We start from the raw sequence: 24,395 nt of genomic DNA, 5'->3' as shown, positions 1-24,395 counted from the left end.
GACCACAGCTGGTGTCCTGTGTGTCCCTGCGTGTGACCGCGGCTGGGTGTCCTGTGTGTCCCTGTGTGTGACCACAGCTGGGTGTCCTGTGTGTCCCTGCGTGTGACCACAGCTGGGTGTCCTGTGTGTCCCTGCATGTGACCATGGCTGGGTGTCCTGTGTGTCCCTGTGTGTGACCACAGCTGGGTGTCCTGTGTGTCCCTGTGTGTGACCACAGCTGGGTGTCCTGTGTGTCCCTGCGTGTGACCGCGGCTGGGTGTCCTGTGTGTCCCTGTGTGTGACCACAGCTGGGTGTCCTGTGTGTCCCTGTGTGTGACCACAGCTGGGTGTCCTGTGTGTCCCTGCGTGTGACCGCGGCTGGGTGTCCTGCTTGCCCCCGTGTCTGTCCGTGGCTAGGTGTCCTGTGTGTCCCTGTGTGTGACCATGGCTGGGTGTCCTGCATGCTCCCGTGTCTGTCCACGGCTGAGCGTCCTGCTTGGGGGGTACCCACTGTTCGTTCACTTCCCTGCTGGGAATGGCTGTGCCAGCCCCCGAGGGTCCCCGGGTTCCAGGCATTTTCCCGCTGGGTCCCATTGGAGGCAGCGCCCCCTCCCACTCGCAGTCAACGTCTCCATGGCCAATGTGGTGACTCCTTTTGTCGTCTCTGGGCCCGGGAGCACAAGGGGCACCAGATGGCTGGGTGCAGCTTCAACTTCCAGTCGATGGAATTGTTGTAGGGTCTCTCTTCAAGACCTCCTCCCTCTGGAACCGGGGCTTCCAGCAGTAAAGCCCAACAGAGAGGGCACAAAAACGAAATAGCACGGGTGTGCATGAGGGGCAGCTTGAAGAGCATGGTCCCCGCTTCCAGCGTCAGCCCCGGGAATCCTCCGCTGTGGCTCTGGGACAGGTGGCAGGCACACGGCTGGCCGCTGCTTCGGGACCCAAACCGCGTTCTGGGAACAGCACCTGAACCTTCCCCAGCATGTGTCCCTGCCGCCACAACATGTGCGTCATCCGCAGCCACAGAACAAGCCACCCCAGCCCTTAGCCACCTAAGGCAGCAGGCGTGATGGTCTCGGTTTCTGAGGGTCTCGGTTTCTGAGGGTCATGGTTTGGGCAGGGGGTTGGGCTCAGGGTGTTCAGGCCAGCCCGAAACCCCATGGAGGGGCTTCAGGCATGAACAGCCGGGGGTCCTTGGAATCATCTTGGAGACGGGATGCCGCATGTGTCTCACACGCAGCTCTACCAGGACCAGCATCTCTGCACGCAAGGGGCCATGGGCTGGCAGAAGCATCTGTGGACTCACGGGCATTTCCTGGCCAGCAGGTCCCAGGAACCCCCCAAAAAGGCCCTAGAGATGACCCTGCCTGCTCACACCACCTCCCGGTCCTTAGCGCCTGTGCTGGGCCTGCGCGGGTCCCATCCCTGTGCCTGGGGGGCTGCTGCGAGGCACCTGAATCTGTGTTGGTGGCTTAGATACAGTCTCTCACTCACCTGTCCTCCCCACATGGTAAGAGGGCGCCCACTGCCTGCCAGACGCCGTCCGAAGCCTTTGGGTCTCTCCCGTGAATGAAGCAGCAGAGCCTGGTGGAGGCTGCTTCGGTGGTGGAGGCTGCTTCAGGCTGTGAGCGATCACACGCGTGTTCTGCACAGCCTCGTCACGCGACGCCTTCCCACACCCAGCTCAGTACCACACGTGTGTTCTGCGCAGCCTCATCACGTGACGCCTTCCCACGTCCAGCTCAGCACGAAGAGGAAGCTTTGTGTGCACCCTGCTTGGCCACGTGGGACCCACGGCAGGGCGCTGGTGCTGTGGCCCGGCCTGCTCTGAGGCTTCCCTGACTGCACCCGTGTCCCATCGCTGCAGTGACAAATCCATAAACCTAACAGCTCAGCAGGATGCGGATTTATGAGCTTGCAGTTCTAGAGGTCATTGGCCCAACACAGGTCCCACTGGGCTAAAGTCAAGGTGTGAGCAGGGCTGGTTCCCCCACGGAAGCCTCCAAGGAGAATCCGTGTCCTCACCTTTTCCAGCTCCAAAGCTGCCTGCGTTCCTCCTCCATCTTCAAAACCAGCCGGGTCCCATCTCTCCAGCCTCCAACCTTCATCATCACCTCTGCAACTGACCACACTGGCTCTTCAGATAAACTGGACTTGAGTGGGGTCCCCATCTACTTCAGCCCTAGGAACCCCAAAATCAATTAACCACTGCCCCAAACCCCTTCCACCCATCCACGCAGGGACACACTGCCCTGCTGCCCACCAAGGAACCAGCCCGGCTCCCTCCCAGGCCTAGCAGCATCCCAGGGCTCCACCACCCCTCCCAGGTCCAGCATTGCCCCAAGGCAACGGGGAGCCCCTCAAAGGCAGCATCCCTGCCCCGGCCCCCGCACATTCCAGAGTGCACCTCGGTGCTTTCGAAGGGCACAGGACTCTCCTTGCTGGAGCCGCAACGAAGAACATGTCTTCTATATGTGGTCACACTCGCCATCACACTCGCCAACGGCTGGATGCAGCGGCTCATGCCTGTGATCCCGACACTTTGGGAGGCCAAGGTGGGCAGATGGCTTGAGCCCAGGGGTTTGAGATCAGCCTGGGAACATGGTGAAACCCCATCTCTACAAAAAATACCAAACTTAGCTGAGCGTGGTGGCGTGCACCTCTAATCCCAGCTACTCAAGAGGCTGAGGTGGGAGGATTGACTAAGCCCAGGAGGTCAAGGCTGCGGTGAGCTGAGACTGCGCCACTGCACTCCAGCCTGGGTGACAAAGCGAGACGCCATCTCAACAACAGCAACAACAAACTTGCCAACGGGTTGTCTCTCCAAACATTTGGATTCCTTCTTCTGCATGACTTTCTGGCATCTACCTTTCTGCAGCGCAGGTCACTCTTGGGTCCAGGTTTCCTCGATCAGCTAAGCTTGTGACGGGAGCCGTCTGTGGTGGGTGGGTGAGCTGGCGGCATGTCCCATCAGACACCCAGGCCAGCCTCGGACAGGCTCTTCCCTCCGAGGTCTGGCAGGGTTGGAATTCATTCCCACATACCTTCCCCCAGGTCCTGCTGTGTAGATTGGCTACACTCTTCCCCTCTGGAATCCTTCTCCTCTCAGTTCAGACTTTGTTCCTGCCCCTGGGAGCATCTGGGCCAGAGAGGATGGCAAGGGGGTCATGAGGAGCTCTGGCAGCCCCTCAGGGAGGTGTTACGGGGCCCCCAGGCAGCAGAGCCTGCCTTCGAGGGAGGGGAAGGCTGCTTCCCTGTGGATGGATACGCAGAGGGGCTTGGAGGTTTGGGGCACTCGTTCAGATGTGTGCAGATACCCTCAAATGTCCTGGCTCCCATTCTCAAAATCCCAATCTTTCCCAATCAGCCTCTGCTCTGCTCTGAAGGCCAGTGCCCCTGAAATTGGTGTGCTGGAACTCAACGCTATTGTTGGTCAGTCTTTGTGTCACTGTAAAGAAATGCCTGACACTGGGTCATACAAAGAAAAGAGGTGGCCGGGCGCGGTGGCTCACGCCTGTAATCCCAGCACTTTGGGAGGCCGAGGGGGGTGGATCACAAGGTCAGGAGATTGAGACCATCCTGGCTAACACGGTGAAACCCCGCTTCTACTAAAAAAATACAAAAAATTAGCCGGTCATGTTGGCGGGCACCTGTAGTCCCAGCTACTTGGGAGGCTGAGGCAGGAGAATGGCGCAAACTCGGGAGGCGGAGCTTGCAGTGAGCTGAGACCGCACCATTGCACTCCAGCCTGGGCAACAGAGCGAGACTCTGTCTCAAAAAAAAAGAAAAGAGGTTTGGGTCAGACGTGGTGACTCACACCTGTAATCCCAGCACTTTGGGAGGCCAAGGTGGGCGGATCACCTGAGGTCAGGAGTTTGAGACCAGCCTGGCCAACGTGGTGAAACCCCGTCTCTACTAAAAATACAAAAACTAGCCGGGCATGGTGGCCCTTGCCTGTAATCCCAGCTACTCAGGAGGCTGAGGCAGGAGAATCGCTTGAACCCAGGAGGTGGAGGTTGCAGTGAGCTGAGATCATGCCACTGCACTCCAGCCTGGCGGACAGAGTGAGACTCATTTTAAAAGAAATAAAAATAAGAAGAAAAGAGGTTTGATTGGTCAGAGTTCTGCAGGCTGTACAGAGAACGGGTTGGCATCTGCTTCTGGGGAAGCCTCAGGAAGCCTCCAATCACGGTGGAAGGGGAAGGAGCCGTGTCTCCCATGGTGGGAAGGGAAGCAAGAGGGTGGAGGTGCCACACATTTTCAAAGAACCAGATCTTCCGTGAGCTCACTCGTCACCAAGGAGACGGCCCACCCCTTCATGAGGGAGCCGCCCCACGACCCCAACACCTCCCACCTCCAATACTGGGGGCTCCGGTTCAACACGAGACCTGCGGAGACACACGTCCAAACCAAATCCACCCCGGAGGTGATGGCAGGAAGAGGTGGGGTCTCTGGGAGATTTGTCCGTGGGGGCTCTGCCCTCGTGGAGGCGATTAGTGCCTCGTAAAAGGGCTTGAGGGAGCCCTTCTGTCCCTCTGCCACGTGAGGACACAGACAGGCACCACTTTTGAGGAACAGGCTTTCATAGGACATTGAAGCTTCTGGCACCTTGACCTTGGACTTCCCGGCCTCCAGAACTGTGAGGAATGAAATTCTGTTGTTTGCAAAGACCCGGTTGTGGGTGTTTTCCTACAGCAGCAGGAACGGGCGACGACAGCATCTGGGACAGCGTCTTGCCTCTTTCCTAAGAGACCCTGCAAGCTGTTAGCTCCCACGGCCACTGGAGCACTGATCACCGGGCAGGGGAAGCAACAGCCAGCAGAACAATGACTGAGCGTTTTCCAGAACTGATGGGAGCATGACTCCTCAGATTAAAGAATTTCATGAGTCACACGAAGAAGGAATAGAAATAACCCACACGTGGAAGCTCTGCGGCGTCCCCCAGACTCAGGGAGCAGTGAACGCGCTGCGTGGCAGGACGCCAGCCAGAGATCCGAAATGACCCATGCTCCCTGGAAAGGAGCCAACTGTTTAAAATTGCCCCAACAAAGAACATGGTATGCCCAGTTTCTAAAATGCAGTGACACATCCTCGATGCCAAAACCAAGTGGGTGTACGAGAGAGGGAAAGCGGAACCCGATCTCAGGAGGCAAATCAGAAAACCCCAAATCAAACATTCAACATTGAAATCCAGCCACGTGTGAGACACGCAGACACACCTCCCTTGCCAAGTTGGAGTTTATATCCTAGGAGCCCCGAAAAAGGCTCAACATTAGAAAGCCTTGACGTTAACACATTAAAAGAGAAAACCATTGAGTATCTCAATTCAACATATGTTCATGATTTTTTCAAAAAGATGTAAAGCAGACTTTATTCATGGAGGGCTAAGGCGGTGGGACCCCTTCCCCGGGCGTTGCAGTGGGGAGAGAGACTGGACTCCGCTCCACAGGAAAAGCTTTTAACGAAAGAGGAAGTGGAAATTAACATGATCACGGGTGTCTAGGACAGAGCTGTGGCACATGTCGCGTGGAATGTCAGCAATGCAGGGAGGATGCCGGCTAAAATCCTGCATCTGACCTTGTCCAGGGTTCTGATCCTCACGTAGCCAGCCCTGGCCTGAGCCGCATCTCCGGGTGGAACTGTTCGCAGTCTCCAGGAGCAGCTCCTTGCATCCCTCCACCAGGTGTCTCTGTCCAGGCCGCCTCTCCAGCGGCTCTCACCTGGCCGCTGTTAGAAGGACACTGTCCACATCCTCAGAAGGAACTTTCCCAGCCTGAGCCCCCACGGCACACGCACTCCTCCAACTAAAGAGTCACCGGAAATTTCCCTGAGTTGTGCCAAGAACCAAGGGGCACTGTGTCATCCAGGGCCACCACAGACGCCACACTCACAGTCGAGGACAAATTTGCCCAAGACCAGGGGTCAGGCAGGTCCCCTGTCATCCAGGACATGTGGCCCCGGGCAGGGCTGGCTGACTCCACGCTCCACAGCCCCCACCCCAGGCACATTTGAAGACCGAGGGGTGGGGTCTTGAGTGCTGGTCAATTCGCACCAGGGATCCTCCAGCCCAGCCAAAGAGTCACGGCTGTCCCTTCCCGAAGGCCTTCCTCAGGCTGAGCAGGGCCCGCCCCAGGCCCACCGCAGCCAATGGACACGGCCGCAAGCTGGCGGGTCGCACACGGGAGTGCAGGCCAGGCTCTAGCCGGGCTGCATTGAACCCGTAGTGGTTTTCCTGAGGTTGGAGGCAGGCAGGGCAGGCCTTAGTGTCTGGGCAACTTAAAGTGGAGATGGCCCCTAGAGGAGGGAGCTGACCCATCTGGGGTGTTCGACATCCGCCTGGAGGATTTGTCAGAACTCGATGCCGGAACCCCCCACCCCAGGATGACCGTGGGGCCCGTCTCCAGCTGCTTTGCCTCTTGTTTGAAGGAACGCCTTGTGGCACATTGAGATCCAGGAGGGGCGACTCGAGGCCTTCCGGACAGTTGACCGTGAGGAGGTGGAGGCCACGGGGCGGCGGCTTCAGGTGCGCGCAGCCGAGCGGCTCTGCAGAGAGCAGGAGGCCCTGGGGAAGGTGGAGCGGAACCGGCTGCTGAGGATCAGGTAAGCGGCACCCAGGTCCACCTGCATCCCTTCCCAGCAGCTTCTGCCAGGCCCTCCGCCCTCTCCCCCAGGGGTCTCCAGATTCAGCCTCACCCTCCGCATCTGTCCGGCTCCACCTCCACCCCTCCCTGCTCTTCCCAGCTTGCTCCTCCACTGGGCCCTTGAGTCTTTCCCAAGTATCAGGCGCCCCTCTGCACCTGCCCAGAGCCCCAGCCCTCCTGAGATGCCGCAGCCACATCTCAGGCCTGAGATACAGCCACTAAGGCTGGCTACTAAAGCCACGCTCCAGCGAGACTGCCCCTCCCCTTTCCCTCTGGCAGCCCCATCCTCTTCCCAGCCAGGCCATTCTCTGGGCTCCGTCCCCACCTCCGGTTGCTCCTTTGCACCCCTCCCACGGCCCCCACCTGCGCGGCCGCGGAGCACTCAGGCCCGTTCCCCACATGTGCTCTGTCATGAGTCTCCTGCTCAGCTAGGGCAGCCGCCTACTAGGCCAGTCCCCAAGTGCTCCACAGGCCATCAGGCCAGCTGTCCCAACCCGTGTGAGCCTATCTCCTCGGGACCCCCTTCCGGCCTCCATCCCCTCCCCCATCTCATTACCTCCCTTCAGCTGCCCAGGCCACAAACCGCTGTGGAATCCAGGCCTTGGCTGCAGACACGAGATCCCCAGCTCCTGCCTGCTCCCTCCCCACAGCACTGCTGTGCCCGCACCGTCGTCTTCCCAGACCCCTGCCCAGCAGAGATCAAACCTTGCCTTTGGTGGCTCCCTGGCACTGGAGCCCCAGTGGCATGAAGAGTTTGACATCTGTGTGGCCCATGGCATCAGCTCTCCAGGGACCCTCGCTCCTCCCCAAGGGAGGCTGTGCAAGACAGAGCTGAGTGAAAGGGCCCACGGCATCTCTGGGACACGAGCTCCAGCCGTGCAGGGCTTGGGGGCAGATGGGACGTGTGATGCCGAGTTTCCCTCTGACGGCCCCACGTCCCCACAGGAAGTCCCTGCACACCCAGAAGGAGCTCGGGCTCAGGCACCAGAAGCTGCTGGAGGACGCCCGGAAGAACCACAGGGTCGCCGTGCGGTTCCTGAAGGCCTCCCTGGGAAGGTAGGGCCTCCCTCCGATGTCCTTAGGGAGAAACCCAAGAATACGGGTCACTTGCTTTTGTCTTGAAATTCCCTGATTCTATTATTTATTTATTTAAGATGGAGCCTTGCTCTGTCGCCCAGGCTGGAGTTCAGTGGTGCGATCTCGGCTCACTGCTCTGCCTCCCGAGTTCAAGTGATTCTCCTGCCTCAGCCTCCTGAGTAGCTGGGACTACAGGCGTGCGCCACCACACCTGGCTAATTTTTGTATTTTTAGTAGAGACAGGGTTTCACCATGTTGACCAGGCTGGTCTCGAACTATTAACCTCAGGTGATCTGCCTGCCTCAGCCTCCCAAAGTGCTGGGACTACAGGCATGAGCCACCACACCTGGCTAATTTTTGTATTTTTAGTAGAGACAGCGTTTCACCATGTTGACCAGGCTAGTCTCAAACTCCTGACCTCAGGTGATCTGCCCGCCTCAGCCTCCCAAAGTGCTGGGATTACAGGCGTGAGCCACCACACCCAGCCTCCTGATTTTATTATTGAATCACCACCTTATCATCAAAACCCAATAAATGTGTGTTTTTAGTGCTGAGGTGCTGTTTCTTTTCAGAAGAGGCCCGTGAGACACGCTGGGCATGTTCCTGCTGTGTCCTCGTGGCCTGGCCCTCCAGGGCATGTTGCTGCCGTGTCATTATGGCCTGGCCTCTGTGCCAGCACCTTTTGCCCATCCTACCTCTTGTGTTGTCACCATTAATCACATTCCTGGTGGAAATGACAGCACCGAGGCTCCTGTAATTACACCCCACACGGCATCGCTGTGTCACTTCCTTGGTTAAAAATGTGGCCGTCTGTGGTGGCACATGCCTGTGATCCCAGCGCTTTGGGAGGCTGAGGCAGGAGGATCACTTGAGCCTGGGAGGTCGAGGCTGCAGAGAGCTGTGATCGCACCACTGCACACCAGCCTGGGCAACAGAGCCTCGAAAATGTTTAAATGTCCTTCCTCAGAATCCGAGAGCAAGAGAAGAAGGAGGAGATGGAGTGCCACGAGCACATGAGGCGACGCATGGACGCGGTGGTGGCGCTGAAGGGCAGCATCTCTGCGAACCGGGTAGGCCCCCGCAGCCCCACCCAGCCTCTCCCTCGGCGCCCTGCTGGGGTCCGTCCCTGGGCCCTTGCTCCTTGGGAGCCAGGCCCATGTCCTCTGGCGTCCAGGGCTGACCCGCGCACTTGGTGACCCCTGGAGGCTTCCCGAGCCTGTGCCACAGATTTGCCACGGGTTCTGTGTGGGTCAGGGCCAGGCACTGGAGTCAGGCAGGAGCAGGCAACCCAGCCCTGCTCCCATGGGGCCTGGTCTTGTTGGGGAAGCAGTGGTGACCCCACAAGACACATGGAGGGCCCGGGCGCCTCGAGACCATGCCCTGGGGCCAAGGCTGGGGGTTCAGGCTGGGAAAATGGAGGGAAGAGTGGGAACAGCATCTGCAAAGGCTCAGAGGTGAGGGGCAGAGGCAGGCAGGTGACGTGCAGGGACACCCAGCCCCACGCTTGGGATGTGCAGACAATTTGCCAGTGGTCTCCCACAGGATCTGCAGGCATCAACATTGGTTTAAGGACACCTGTTCAAAGGCCCAGTGTGTGAGCATGTGTGTGTGCAAGTTTGCATATGTGTGTGCACGTGTGTACATGTGTGACCATGTGTGTTTGCACGTGTGTGCAGGCGTGCATGTGTGTGTGCACGTGTCAGCGTGTGTGCAGGTGTGCGTATGTGTGTGCAGGTTTGCATGTATGAACCTGTGTGTGCATGTGTGCAAGTGTGCAGGTGTGAGCATGTGTGTGTGCCCGCGGGTGCTGCTGCTGTCACCTCAGTGCTCTCTGTTTCCAAGGACACCCTGTGGAAGTTCCAAGCATGGGACCGTGCCAAGGCAGAGCTGGCAGAGCAGAGGGTCCAGGCTGAGAAGAAGGCGATTCTGGTCCAGGGCGGGGATGCGTTCAGGCACCTCGTCCACCAGCGCCGGCACCAGGAACTAGAGGCCCAGAAGAGGTGAGGGTGGTGGCAGAGGTGCCACCGGGAGGCACCTGCCCAGTCAGTGGGTGCAGGGAGAGCCAAGGGGGTTCAGCTTCACAGGGAGCAAAGCTGCTCTCTCTCCCAGGGCCCCCACTTAGGCGGCTGTGGGCACGGGAACAGGGCTCCAGGCTGCTACCCTTCCCTGCCTGGGCCTGACTCAGCCTGCCCATCCCTGCCCCTACTCCAGTCCACGCCCAACCCTCGGCCCCTTCTCCCCTCCCAGACTCTGAAACCCCAGCCCCTGTCGAGAGCCCCCAGCTCCTGTCCTGACTTCTCACGAGGAGGAACTGGCGGGCTCTTTCCTGGCCCACCCAGAAGTCTCCAGGGAGCACCAGGCCCCTCCAGCCTGGAGACATTTTCAGGCCCCTCCAGGGAACCTGGTGCTGCTGGGCCTGCCCTTGCTCACTCCCTGTCCAGGGCCGTCCACCTGGCTTCCTGCTGCCATGGCCTTGGGGCCCTCCTGGCCCCTCGGACCACCCTCTCACCAGTTTGGGCCCATGGTGAACACATTGCTTCTGGCTTCACTCTCTGTTCTCCCCCAAATGGGGGCCCATGCTGCCCTCTCGGACCCCCCACCCACGGGCCCCACTGGGCTTCCTGAGATCCAGACCCTTGGGGCCAGGTTCCTAAAAGGCCCCTCCCTCCCACTCAGTCTCGCCTTTCCCAGCACTGCCCATAACGCTCCCTGGTGACCTCCACGCAAACCACCCTGTCCTGGGTTTTGCCGGAAGCTGCCCTCATCCCGAGAGCCTGGCCGTTGCTCCCCATCCCAGTCCCGCTGTCCACGGCCCTGGCCAATCACTGCTTAGAATCTGCCTGGGCGGGGGCTCCTGGCCCTCTCACTGGGCAAGGCATCCTCCTCTGGGTGCCACAGAGCCCTGAGTGTGTCCTCCCCACCCCCCTGAGTCACGATCAGAGTTCTCCAGCACCCATCAGCCTGCCCACCTGACGGGGGGGTCCTGGCAGTGGCTTCACCACCTACACATCCCTTAGCCTGGCGCAGGCCTGGCATGTAGGAGGCACCGGGGAAGTGTGGCTGCAGTGAGTGGATGAACGTCTTCAGCCCTGGTGCTACCCTCAGTGGCAGCCCCACGCCAGCCTAGAAACAAGGGCTGGGAAGAAGCCCTTGGGGCAGCCAAGGCTGCTGGGGGACTGGGCTGCTAAGTGGGCAGGGCTGGGCCGGGCAGGGCTGGGCAGGACTGGGCTGCTAAGTGGGCAAGGCTGGGCCAGGCAGGGCTAGGCAGGACTGGGCAGAACTGGCTGCTAAGTGGACAGGGCTGGGCTGGGCAGGGCTGGGCAGGACTGGGCTGCTAAGTAGGCAGGGCTGGGCTGGCTGGGCAGGGCTGGGCAGGACTGGGCTGCTAAGTGGGCAGGGCTGGGCAGGGCTAGGCTGGGCAGGGCTGGACTGGACAGGGCTAGACAGGACTGGGCTTGGAAGGGATGGGCTGGGCTGGGCTGGGCAGGGCAGAGCTAAGCTGGGCAAGGCTGGACTGGGCAGGGCTGGGCAGGACTGAGCTTGGCAGGGCTGGGCTGGGCTGGGCAGGGCTGGGCTGGGCAGGGCAGGGCTGGGCAAGGCAGGGCTGGGCAGGGCTGGGCACAGCAGGGCTGGGCTGGGAAGGTCTGGGCTGGGCAGGGCAGGGCTGGACAGGGCAGGGCAGGGCTGGGTTGGGCAGGGAAGGTCTGGGCAGGGCTAGGCTGGGCTGGGCAGGGCTGGGCTGAACAGGGCTGGGCTGGGCAGGGCTGGGCAGGGCTGGGCAGGGCAGGGCTGGTCAGGGCTGGGGTTTAAGCCTGGAACCTCTGGCTTGGCCGCTGCCCATCTGCTCCCCACTGGATATTGTATTTAGCCCCAGGACCAGGAAGTTCCCACCCCAAGAGCCCTGCTGGGCAGGATGGAGCCCCCAGGAGGGCGCTAGGGATGGGCCGCTGGGCACTGTCTCACCTGGGGCTGCTGGGCAGGAGGGAGCCCCCAGGAGGGCGCTAGGGAGGGGCCGTCAGGCACTGTCTCACCTGGGGCTGCTGGGCAGGAGGGAGCCCCCAGGAGGGCGCTAGGGAGGGGCCGCCAGCACCGTCTCACCTGGGGCAAGGTGGAGGCAGGGGGCCTCTCACACTCATCTGAGAAGCGACTCCGTGCAGGGCCTTTGAGGAGGAGCAGAAGCTCAGAAAGCAGGAGATCGTCAGTCGGATTCTGAAAGAGGAGGCTGAGGAGGAAAAGAGGAAGAAACAGCGTCCCCCCACCAGAGCCAGGCACCGGCCGACCCTGAGGGACAGGACCTGGAACTACATTTCTGACTTTTGCGAGGAGAAGACCACAGTCCCAACCAACATGTACACACTGGTGAGCAAAACACCTTCCTGTAGACAGAAGCTGCACACCTGTGGAGGGCAGGGGGGGCTTCAGGGCACAGATGTGATGAGACATCCTCTGAGGACCTCAGCACCATGGCCACCTGCAGGGGGTTGCTGAGCCCGCTGAGTGGCCGCCACTCAGCTCAAGGACAAGGGGACAAGACCCACGGACCCACCACATGAGAGAGGCCCATGGCCGCAGCATCCCCAGCAAGGCTCCAGTGTCCTGGTCTCAGTGTCCCCTCCAGACCCTGCGTCACCCCCAGCAGTGTTGCTGCCCACCAGGCTGGGACCACCTTGCCTGGCCCTATAGAGAGCTGGGTCAGCTGCCTGCCAGGGAGATGTGCACAGCCGTTCAGACCACATGCCTGGGATCACCCTGCTACAAAGCACTCCTGATAGCACCCAGAGGACAGCTTTCCTGTCACTCATTCATTCGCTCTCTCATCCTTTATTCATTCACTCACTCATTCTTTATTCATTCATTCACTCACTCATTCACTCATTCACTCAGTCACTCACTCATCATTCACTCATTCATTCACTCACCATTCATTCACTCATTCACTCATTCATTCATTCACTCATTCACTCATTCATTCATTCACTCATCATCATTCATTCACTCATTCACTCACTCACTCATCATTCATTCATTCACTCACTCATCATTCATTCACTCATTCACTCACTCATCATTCACTCATCATTCACTCATTCATTCATTCAGTCATTCACTCATCATTCATTCACTCATTCACTCATTTGCTCATTCACTCATTGACTCATCATTCACTCATTCACTCACTCATCATTCATTCACTCATTCACTCATCGTTCATTCGCTCATTCACTCATTCATTCACTCATTCACTCAGTCATCATTCATTCATTCACTCATTCACTCATCATTCACTCACTCATTCACTCATTCATTCACTCATAATTCATTCACTCATTCACTCACTCATCATTCACTCATTCACTCACTCATTCACTCACTCATCATTCACTCATTGACTCATTCATTCACTCCCTCACTGATGCACTCACTCATTCATTCACTCATTCACTCACTCACTCACTCATGCACTCACATCCAGGGCTTGCTTGGTGTCTACTGCTGCTGCAGGCAACTGGCTTCAGTTGGGAGAATGTATTTCTAGTTTACCTTTCCCTAAAGGTGTGGGGTAGGGACGATGGTCCTCTCCTGAGTCTGGTACAGTGTTGCAGTCTCTGCCCTTGTGTACCCCAAACTTGAAGGTCAAGGTCACTGCTCCAACAGATGCCCTGCTGGGAAAGAGCAAGCCTTGGGTTGCCTCAGCTTTGGCCTCTGCAGGGTCTCTGCGGTGCCCCTCAGGGCACCAGAGAAGGTCCTTTCCTGCTCCCCAGGCTCCCAATGCCCGGGCCGAGCCTCTGCCCCATCCACCCCTCACTGCCCGTCTCACGCTGGGGACTTTGCATCTGTCAATCCCTCTGCCGGGAGCACCCTGCTGTGCCTCCTCGCTCCAGAGAAGCCTCCCCTGCCTGCACCCCCACCCGTGAGCTGCTCCCCGTGATTTTCTGCGGCACCACCTGTATCACTGCGCAGGTCATGGTAGACAGCAATGTGCTGGCCCCGTCCAGACTTCCTGTCTGTCGCTCCATAAAACGGTCCCCAGGAAGAAGAACCCTGTCCACCCGGCTCAGTTCCCCTTTCTCCGGCAGGCCTGGGACAGAGCCAGAGCAGATGGGCAAGGCTCAGTCTCCAAACTCATTCTGAGGAAACCACCACAGCCATCCTCCCAGGGTCAGCCTGGGGCTTTTCCCGGGCATGGCTTATATCCACAGAAATGAGAACTGGGCCAGGCGCGGTGGCTCACACCTGTAATCCCAAGCACTTTGGGAGGCTAGGGAGAGTGGATCATGAGATCAAGAGTTCGAGACCAGCCTGGCCAACATAGTGAAACCCTGTCTCTACTAAAAATACAAAAAAAATAGCTGGGTGTGGCGGCAGGCGCCTGCAATCCCAGCTACTCGGGAGACTGAAGCAGGAGAATCACGTGAACCCGGGAGATAGAAGTTGCAGTGAGCTGAGATCGCGCCGCTACACTCCAGCCCAGGTGACAGTGCAAGACTGCATCTCAAAAAAAAACAAAAAAACAAAAATGAGAACAGATGAGTGCCTGAGGATCGGCGCCAAGGATTCCAGTCCATGAATCAGAACATTTTCCTATCAAAGGAAATATTTTGCAGACTCTTCTGAGCATTGTAGAAAAATATTTAATAATTTATTAAAATACTTATATTTCAGTAGAAAAAGTTACAAAACCGTGTGCACCGCTATCTCCATGCAGAGTACGTGAGGCAGAAGAACAGGGGCCGGCAGCAGGCCATACCGGCGGGGGCTGGGCCGAGTTTCTCTTCCCTGTTCTCCGTCATGAGCGTGTCTTCGCGATGTTCCTCTCCCCGACTGCAGGACTATGAGGCTGCTGCAGGCCCTGGGCCCTCTCGGTTGGTGGAAGTCGTCTCCAGTGAGCTCATCCAGGGGGACCCCGGCGCCAGCTCAGAGGAGGAAACATTAGCTGAGCCCGAGATCTCTGGGCTTTGGAATGAAGACTACAAGCCATACCAGGTACCAGCTCCTGCTCCTTTAGACCCTTGCAGATGGACCCTGGCCCTCTGTCGCCAGCTGGCCACCTCCCACGCCTGCCCCAGCCACACCAGCTGCTCTGAGGCTTCTCCTGGCTGTGCCTGACATCTCCCGCCACCCCCTCCTGCATGTTGATGCCCCCCGCCTCCCTCTCCACACTCATGCCTTTCCCTCTTCTCGGAGCCTGGAGGGCACCACACGTGTTCGACGACCCCAAGCTCCCCCTGACAGACAGCTCGGTCACCGTGGTGTAACAGGGAGGGACGGTGGGGCTCTAAGGCTGAAAGGCTGAGGGAATGACTCTGAGCTACTCTGTGTACTGTTGGAGAAGCATCTTTCTAGAAGAAGCGTGCAAACTTTCTTTGATGGCCTTTTGTAAGAAACATGCCCCATCTGGCGCTGGGGTCCTTCCGCCTCTGAAAGAGCAGGCACAGCAAGACACAGTCTCTGCAGCAGCGTGGCTCAGGCTGTGGCCCTGTCCCACGTGGGAGGGCAACGCCCGCCGCCCAGTTTCTGTAAGCATTGGCCACCTCTACTGTCAGGGCAAAAGCCACCTGGTTCTGCTGGTTCTGGGGATGCCTGGCTGACCAGGGTGGTGAACAAGACAGGCCAGGCAGAGCCACCACCCACACACTGGGGACTCCCAAGGGAGAAGGCTGCCTCTGGACAAGAGGAGGGTCCCAAGTGGCCCCCACCCCAGGAAGCCAGGGAGGAGGCTGCCTGGCTGCTGGGCATGGGCACCAGCAGGGGCAGCCCACAGCCCAGGCAGAGTCCATGCAGCTTCTGAAGGGACAGTTCAGGACTCCGGTTCTGATCTTCCTGGTTGCTGGCGTTGGCCAGGGAAGCGGCTTTTCATCTGAGAAAGCCCTGCGTGTGCTGACACTGCCCGCTCGAGAAAACTGCTTCCTGCAGAACCTTTTAGAACCTTCCTCTTGTCCTGATTTAACAATCTGGAAAGCTCCCCCCCACATCATTTCCCAGAAATCCACCTGAATCTGGAGCTGTCTGCTTTTGTTTCCTGGTTTCCTGTTTTCAGAAGTGAGGGCTCCCTGCCTCGTCAATGGAGCAGAAAGTCCGTGGGTCCATCGGGGCCTTTCTTTTTTTTTTTTTTGAGATGGAGTCTCGCTCTGTCGCCCAGGCTAGAGTGTAGTGGCGCAATCTCGGCTCACTGCAAGCTCCGCCTGCCAGGTTCACGCCATTCTCCTGCCTCAGCCTCCCGAGTAGCTGGGACTACAGGCGCCCGCCACCACGCCGGGCTAATTTTTTGTATTTTTTAGTAGAGACGGGGTTTCACCATGGTCTCGATCTCCTGACCTCGTGATCCGCCCATCGGGGCCTTTCTGAGTGACTCAGAGCAACTCCCCGGGCCACGGGGCTCTTCCCAGCGCCGGCGCTGGTGGCAGCTGATGGGGCTGGGCTGTCCGTGCTCTGCTAACCGCTACCCTCGCCTCTGAGCTGCTACCAGCGCCACCCAGGTGGAGCCACTAACAGCCCCAGACTCTGTTTCTGTGACCCCCAGGTGCCCAAGGAGGACATGGACCGAAAGCCCGTGGGCGGGACAAAGATGGACAAGGACATCCTGGCGCGCACGGTGGAGCGACTGCGGGGCAGGGTGGTCCACAAGCAGGTGGTGTTGGGGCGTGAGTTCCAGGGCCGCCCCTTCCACAGCAGGCCGGAGCTCCTCCACTTCAAGGTGAGCCCACAGCTGGGCCAGGAACAGCAGGGGACAGCAGGGGAGCCCCGCCGCAGCCCAAGCCCTGGTGCCTTTTGCTTTTTTTTTTTTTTTTTTGAGATGGAGTCTCACTCTGTTGCCCAGGCTGGAGTGCAATGGCACAATCTCGAGTCACTGCAACCTCCGCCTCCTGGGTTCAAGCGATTCTCCTGCCTCAGCCTCCCGAGTAGCAGGGATTACAGGCGCCTGCCGCCATGCCCGGCTAATTTTTGTGTTTTTAGTAGAGATGGGGTTTCACCGTGTTGGCCAGGCTGGTCTCGACCTCCTGACCTCAGGCGATCCACCCGCCTCGGCCTCCCAAAGTGCTGGGATTACAGGCATGAGCCACTGCACCCGGCCTGCCTTTTGCTTTTTAACGCTGGAAAACCCAGGGGCTTCCCCAGGAGGCACAGGCCCAGGTGTGGACCTTCTCTCCCAGGAGGTGGAGGGAGAGGGCCCCATCTCCATGGAGGGCTAGACGCCAGTCTGACGGGCAAATCCTGAGCAATGGGGGTGCCGTGACCCCGAAAGCCCTGTGCCACTTGGGGCAGAGGGGGGCCCCTGAGCCTCGGGACAGGGATGTAGCAGGGACAGGGTGGGAACATGCGAGGCTGAGGTTGGTGCCTGGACGCCTCTGCCAAACTCTGCAAGACAGAGCGGCCTGTGGGCTCCTGTATTTTACCCCAGCTCAAGTCCATCCATGGAGTCAGGGACCTGCCTTGGAACCCACAATGTCTGAGCCTTCTCTCTCGCTCCCACCTGCAGGCCCCAACAAGTCCCGTCCTGCCTCAAGTGTTGAAGGCTCTTATGAGACAGGTTCCACCCCCAGACCTGTCCTTCATGCACCGCAGGGGCCTTCTCGATTCTGGGAGAAACCTCGGAGACAGGTTCCCCCACACCCTGTCCTTCATGCACCCCAGGGGGCTTCTCAATTCTGGGAGAAACCTGGAAATTGTTCCCTGGGAACCTCTCCCTGGTTGGCAAATGCTCACCAGTGGTTACCTTGAGGCAAAGCTGCCTCTGTGCTCACAGCACAGCCCCCTCTGACCCGCTCTGAAGCTGCTACCTTGGGCTTTCCCAGGACTTTGATATTGGCAAAGTGTACAAGAAAAAGATCACGTTGGTAAACACCACCTACACGATCAACTACTGCAAGCTGGTGGGCGTGGAGGAGCACCTCCGGGACTTCATCCACGTTGAGTAAGAGGACGGCTCAGACAGGGAGGGACGCGGTGCAGGCACAGCAGGTGGTTCATAGGTCCCTTCATGTTCAGAACGGCTGCAACAGGCTGTGTCTGGGCATAAGCCCTCAGGTCCGATTTTCACGAAGATTTTGTAGAGGGGGCTCCTCTGTCTTCTTGTGTCAAAGTCGTCCGAGACCAAGCCCATTTCCCTTCACGAATGGCTGGAGCTTTTGCCTGGCTGCCCGTTTCCTTTTGTTTTTCTTTGTTTTGTTTTGTTGCTTTTTTTTGTTTGTTTGTTTTTTTGAGATGGAGTCTTGCTCTGTCACCCAAGCTGGAGTGCAATGGCACAGTCTCGGCTCACTACAACCTCCACCCCCTGGATTCAAGAGATTCTCCTACCTCAGCCTCCCCAGTAGCTGGGATTACAAGCACCTGCCACTACGCCTGGCTAATTTTTATCTTTGTAGTAGAGACCGAGTTTTACCATGTTGCCCAGGCTGGTCTCGAACTCCTGACCTCAGGCGATCCACCTGTCTTGGCCTCCCAAAGTACTGGGATTACAGGCATGAGCCACCACGCCTGGCCAGAGTTTCCTTTTGTATTGTTATGTTTTGATGTTGACCATTCTGATAAGTTTTCCCTGGCAATTAGCCAGCGTTTTTAGTGTCAAGGTGAAAGCTGTCTTCATTTCAGCACTGCTTCCTTGAATTACCGTTGTGCTTTCACTCTGTAACAATGTTTCCATTTGCTTCCTTGCAGACTCCGCTTACCTGTATTTTGGATCCTCCTTGCTGGTCTTTGGTGTCTACTGTTTTCCTTCTGGTTGCCTTTAATGCTTTCTGCTTTCCGTTTGGTTTGGTTTGGTTTGGTCTGGTCTGGTCTGGTCTGGTCTGGTCTGTTTGGTTTCGGACAGGGTCTTGCTCTGTCACCCAGACTGGAGTGCAGTGGCATGATCTCAGATCACTGCAGCCTCAATTTCCCAGGCTCCAGCAATCCTCCTGCCTCAATCAGCCTCTTGAGTAACTGAGACCACAATTGTGAGCCACCAAGCCTGGCTAATTTTTCTATTTTTTGTAGAGACAGGGTTTCACTGTGTTTCCCAGGCTGGTCTCAAACTCCTGCACTCAAGTGATCCACCTGCCTCGGCCTCCCCAAGTGCTGGGATTACAGGTGTGAGCCCTTGTGCCTGGCCCACTTTCTTCTTTTCTATTTTATTTTTCATTTTTCCCTCTGACGGCCTTTTCCATGTTTTCTGCAATGTTTCTCTTTTCTTCTGTTCCTTAGTAACTTACTTTTTTTTTTTTTTTGAGATGGAGTTTCACTCTTGTTGCCCAGGCTGGAGTGCAATAGCACAATCTCTGCTCACTGCAACCTCCTCCTCCTGAGGAGAGATTCTTCTGCCTCAGCCTCCTGAGTAGCTCGGATAACAGGCGCCCGCCACCACGTCCGGCTAATTTTTTGTATTTTACTAGAGACGGGGTTTCACCATGTTGGCCAGGCTGGTCATGAACTCCTGACCTCAGGTGATCCACCTGCCTCAGCCTCCCAAAGTGCTGGGATTACAGGCGTGAGCCACAGCACCCAGCCTAACTTACTTTATTTTTAGGAAAGTTCTTTCTCTTCTGCTTCCTGCTTCCTGCCAGTTTTCTCTTTGTGGACAGGTTTGTAGGTCCAGGATGGCTTTCAGATTCCCAGTTCAGGAGTTTCCACTCCTGCGAGCATTGTGAAGTGCAGCTTCTCAAATGAGGGTCAGCAAGGGCAGGATCCTAATTCCCCGCTTGCTGCCCAGGCTTCAGAGGGGACTCCTTTTCTCCCACCAGGCGTCTTCCTGAGGCTGCCCCCAGGGGTGCGTGGGCTCTGATGGCCCCTCCCTGAGATCAGCACTGACTCACTGGGACTTGGTATACTTGTGGAGGCTGTGATGTTCTCTTTGGGGAGCTGATTTTAGGTCAGCCTTAGGGTCTTTGTTCCCATCTCCTTCCTCTCTTCCCTGCAGTTTTTCAGACCCGCGTAGCTCTCTGTGAAGGGGGGCATGGAGAATGCATGCTGGAGGTTGGTGTTTACTTTTCACCTTATGGTTAATTTTAAGTCTGGGGGGTTCTTATCCTCTAGTCATGCTGAAGGCATGGGATTTCTGCAGCCCGCCTGTTTCTCTCATTGATCTATGTGGCTTCTGGAGGGTGCGTGCAGAGGTGGGTTTAGGTGGTCGCTGTGCTCTCACCGAGGCACCCCTCTCCACGCTGGGATGAGAACTTCTTATGGACGGTTATTTTCACTCAACAGATTGAGGCCACGACTCTCCTGCCCTCTGCCTCTTGTTGCTGGAGTAGGAGGTGGCCTCGGTCCAGGTGCTGGTTTTTTTGGAGGATACCTGGCTTTCCACCTGCTTGCTCTGAGATTCTCTCATCCTTAACGTCCCGCAGCTCTGCTGTGCGTCTGGTGTGGGCTGATTTTTCTTAGACCTCCTTCTGCTGTTGAATCTGAAGATTCGGATCTTTGAACAGTTTTGGGAACTTCTCAGCCCCAGCTCCCCAGGCATCGCCCCTCCCCCATTCATTCTCCGGCTCTGCCCTCCTGCTCCTCCGTTTGAAACCTCCCTGTCAGGTTGGAAGTTTCTTGTCTCTTTTTCACATTGGGTGGTGCTCTAGGTGCCGCTCGGTTCACCACTTGTCCCCTTAGTGCTGCTAATCAACGGTTGAAATTGCTCAGTACGTTTCTTACTCAGCTGCCCTGTCTCTCATTTCTAAAAATGCCAAGTTCTGTTTTGGATGAGCCTGCATTTCTTGACAGTGTCTTGTTCTTTTCTCACGTCTGGAATTCTCTATTTCTGTCTCTAACCATTTTATCTATACGTCCTCTAACATCTCCACTCCACACGTCTGTCGTCTGAAGGGTTTGGAGCTGGGCCCTGCACTCTGCTGCTGGTTTATGCGAGGCACGCGCATCCACCCTCTTGGATTCTGCTCCTCTCCCTGGTGGCTCCGTCCCGGGCTCTGTGCAGTCGGCATCAAAGCATTTCCCTCCCAGTCGGAGGAGCTTTGGGTTTGCTTCTGCTGGTGCCGTGGGAACATTGCCAGCCAGGGACACATTTTACATTAAAATTTTAGCTTGTGCATTTCTAAACCAAGCACATTAGGTAAAATCCAACCTTGTGAAATCAGCCTGGTGTCAGGAATTCCTTGGGGAGATGCTCCCTCACCCTGACCTGGGCCAAGGCAGACCAGCTCCCTCAAGTGGCGTGTGCAGTAGGGGCTATTTTTCTGGTTCTTTCCCTGAAAGGGGCTGAGAGGGTCCCGAGGGTCCCAGCTGCCTCAGGGCTCCCAGTTCCAGCTCTCTTCCTGGCTCCTGCCCACAGCCCTCTGGCCCCATATTGGTATCAAAGCCCTAGAGCCCTGGTCCAGGCCTGGCACCTGTGCCCAGGGGAACTGTGGCCCTCTCCGACCCACGGGGTCCATTTCCTAGCAGTTGGCCTGGGGACTTGCCTCACGCCTTCATGGATTAACTCCGTCACTCCACAAACGTTCACACACACTGGAGCGTCCCCTGCCTGCCAGGTACTGGGGGCAGCAGGGAATGCAGCAGATCCAGCACTCCCCCGGGTGAAGGCGGCTGGGCAGGGGGCCAGAGCTGGGATGGGGAGGAGGCCAGGAGGCCCAGCCTGACTGTGCTGTGGGTGGTGAGGCGAGCATTTGCCCTCCGCAACACTAACCCCCGTGTGCTATGGGTCATGTCCTGCAGCTTTGACCCCCCTGGCCGCCTGTCAGCCGGAATGTCCTGCGAAGCGCTTGTCACCTTCAAGCCCATGGTGAGTCAAAGGGGCCCGTTCTCTCTCGAAGGAGAGGTGGTGGTGGGTGGAGTCTGTGATGGGGCATGGTGGCGCAGAACATGATGGGGGAAGGATGCACTTGGCCTCTCAGTGAGGATCGTGCAGGCCCGTTTTGCTGTTTTATTTCCAAAAATACACTCAACATATTCCTGAATGTTGGGCAGAACCGCAGTGAAGCTCCTTTGGGTTAGTGGCCGAGGGCGCGCACTCTCGGGTCTAAGTCGGGAGGGCTGGGATGTTCCAGGAAGCTGGTGTCCAGCCCTCCTGAGACGCCCTCTGCTGACTCTTTCCCCTGGGGTCACCCGAGCTGGGCAGGTGGCAGGCGGCCCTGGCCCAGGCAGCCACGGCATGTGTAACAGGCTAAAGTTACAGAAGGGCCAGGTGTGGTGGCTTATGCCTGTAATCCCAGCACTTTGGGAGGCCAAGGCGGGAGGGTCACTTGAGCCCAGAAGTTCAAGACCAGCCTGGGCAACATGGCGAGACCCCGTCTCTACAAAAAATACAATTAGCCAGGTATGGTGGCGCATGTCTGTAATCCCAGCTAGTCGAGAGGCTGAGGTGGGAGGATCGCTTGAACCCCAGGTGGGGGCGGGTGGAGGGCGGTTGCAGTGAGTCAAGAAGGTGCCACTGCACCCCAGCCTGGCCAACAGAGCCAGACCCTGTCCAAAAATACACAAAGAAAACACACAAAAATTACAGAGGTTTATTGTGGTAGGGGTTGTTTTATTTTTTAGATAAACAAGGATCTAGAAGGAAATATCTCATTTTTGGCTCAGACGGGCGAGTTTTCAGTTCCATTGAAATGTTCAACAAAGAAATGTTCAGTAAGTTCAAAGGCGTCCGAGCCAGCATTTCTCGGGGCATCCTGGCTGGGAACCCCAGTGGGGGATGGCATCTCCTGGGAGGAGGTGCAGGTAGGGTGGGGACCAGGTGGAAGCTCCAATCTCCACCAGGGGCTGAGCCCCTTCTTCCAACAGCAGCTCAGGTGGGCCTGAGCCAGACCTTGGGTGGGGGTCTCAAACGTGGGGCACTCGGACCAGCGCTGGAAAAATGAGACAAACCCTGCTCTGTGTGGAGCCCAGACTGCAGGGCCCGTGGCTCAGAGGAAACCTTAACATTCATCTGAGAAGGTTCCAGTCCTTCCTGCAGCTCTTGGGGGGTCCCCCTTGATTCTTTTTAACTGAGAAAAATTTCAAGCGTAGTGGAAAACACAGAACAGCAGAATGAGGCTCCACATGCCTGCAACCCAGACCACGCATTGTCCCGGACCCTGCATTGTCCCAGACTCCACATTGTCAGCCTTGGACACCTTTGCTTGGTCCATCAACTGCTATATCTGTTGTTGCTGATCCATTTCAAAGTACATTAGTAAAATGTCAACACTTCCACCCTTAGAAACTTCAGCATGCATCTCCAATAAACCAGGAACCCACACATCATTGTTCCCCCGGCCCCCACCGAGTAGTCAGCTCGCACTGCAACTGCCACACAGCAAACAGCTCCTGGCTCAGCCGCGAGTGTAAGGCCCCCCGCGGCCGGCCCTGTCCAGGCTGGACTCGAGTGGCAGCTACGGCAGCACGAGCATCTCCCAGAGGACGGTGGGGACGTTATTATCTCCTGAGAATTCACAGGCCAAGGCAAGTCCCACAGCCCGAGCCTGCGTCAGCGGGACAGGAAGAGGCCCATTCTTACACTAGAGGAGGAACAAGCCAGGGCAGGTGAAGGGCAGAGGCACGCTATGTCCCCAACCCCAGGAAGATCAGCAGACACCCTCATGGTCACCCGTGATCCAGGCCACGCTGGCCCCAAGTCACCTTTGATGAGCACCTGTGTAACTTTCTCTGTCACGCGCTTCCTCCTTCACCGCGTGTCGCCATGGGGAGAGGTTGGGATGAGAGTCCCTGGTGGTGTCACAAGCTTCCTCCTTCACTGCATGTCGCCTTGGGGAGGGATTGGGATGAGAGTCACTGATGGTGTCACAAGCTTCCTCCTTCACTGCATGTCGCCGTGGGGAGGGATTGGGATGAGAATCACTGATGGTGGCAGACAGAGAAGTGTCTTCCTCTCAGTTTCTTCATATGTTCACCAATGTTTGTGTATTTGGTGTGTTCCAGTCACTTTAGTCTCCCTTCCTCTCGGCGCTCAAGTGGTCTCGCCGTGGCCCGGGCAGCCGTGGCCCCGCCTGGGTTCATGCAGGGACCACCACCGTCCTAGGGCGCCCGAGCAGCCCCTTGCCCTGTGGCCGCCGCCTTCTCCTCAGAGTGATCGCGGTTGGGGTGGCACTCCGCTGTGGGGGCTCTTGGTGAGCCAAGACTCAGGCCTAGGACACCGAGCACCAGGGCCAGGGGCAGTAGGAAGTCCCACCCCAGCAGAGAGCCAGGCTCCGGCTCCCTCCTGCTCAGCCTGGGAGCCCGGCAGGAGTCTGATACTGGCCTGCTCCACTCCGGATCAGCATCATGGAGCATGTGCCCAGCGTGGCCCCAGGTGTCCTGGCCAGAGCTGCCCCAGCCTCTCCCACGTTTGGTCTTTGCAGTGTCAAGTGCTCCTCCGTGACAGAAGCACCGAGACCCTCAGCTCCCTGAGCAGGGGCTTGCTTCTCCCAGGGGAGCGTCCAGTCTGGGGACTGTAAAAACAGTAAAACCCCATCTGAAAAAGCAGAGAACAGGACCCAGGCGGTGCAGGTGGGAAGGAGGCGGCCTCCCTTGGCTGGACCCCGGCCGCCCTCTGCGAACCACATCCATTTGCGTCGGTGGCCCCTGGTCCTGCCCCTGGAGCAGGAGCACAGAGTGGGGAGCCCCTGGGCCTCCAAACTCAGAGCCCAGAAAAGCCTCCCGAGGAGGGACCATTGGGCAGAGCCGAGGTATGGCCCGAGCCTGCATCCTTAGCCAGCGCCAGAGCTTCTGTGGCCTGTGGCCCACGGTGGGCATGGTGAGGCACCCCCATGGAGGGCGTGCTCCCATTCTGGAAGGATGCGC

The 24,395-nt window shown here is 57.8% G+C and overlaps 1 protein-coding gene across 1 annotated transcript in view; it reads left to right on the top strand.

The window, feature by feature from the left end:
• The window catches only part of CFAP74 (cilia and flagella associated protein 74), a 79,205-nt gene that overhangs the window by 22,460 nt on the left and 32,350 nt on the right, over nucleotides 1-24,395 (top strand). The window contains exons 7-16 of the mRNA XM_030805524.1: nucleotides 6,406-6,579; nucleotides 7,566-7,676; nucleotides 8,665-8,767; nucleotides 9,540-9,697; nucleotides 11,855-12,056; nucleotides 14,526-14,681; nucleotides 16,219-16,392; nucleotides 17,492-17,610; nucleotides 21,333-21,399; nucleotides 22,155-22,244. Of these exons, the coding sequence (XP_030661384.1) occupies nucleotides 6,406-6,579; nucleotides 7,566-7,676; nucleotides 8,665-8,767; nucleotides 9,540-9,697; nucleotides 11,855-12,056; nucleotides 14,526-14,681; nucleotides 16,219-16,392; nucleotides 17,492-17,610; nucleotides 21,333-21,399; nucleotides 22,155-22,244 (1,354 nt within the window). The remainder of the gene's footprint in view (nucleotides 1-6,405; nucleotides 6,580-7,565; nucleotides 7,677-8,664; nucleotides 8,768-9,539; nucleotides 9,698-11,854; nucleotides 12,057-14,525; nucleotides 14,682-16,218; nucleotides 16,393-17,491; nucleotides 17,611-21,332; nucleotides 21,400-22,154; nucleotides 22,245-24,395) is intronic.

The sequence above is a fragment of the Nomascus leucogenys genome, chromosome 24 (assembly GCF_006542625.1).
Source record: "Nomascus leucogenys isolate Asia chromosome 24, Asia_NLE_v1, whole genome shotgun sequence".
Lineage (NCBI taxonomy): Eukaryota > Metazoa > Chordata > Mammalia > Primates > Hylobatidae > Nomascus > Nomascus leucogenys.
This window is presented reverse-complemented; position numbering and strand designations above follow the sequence as displayed.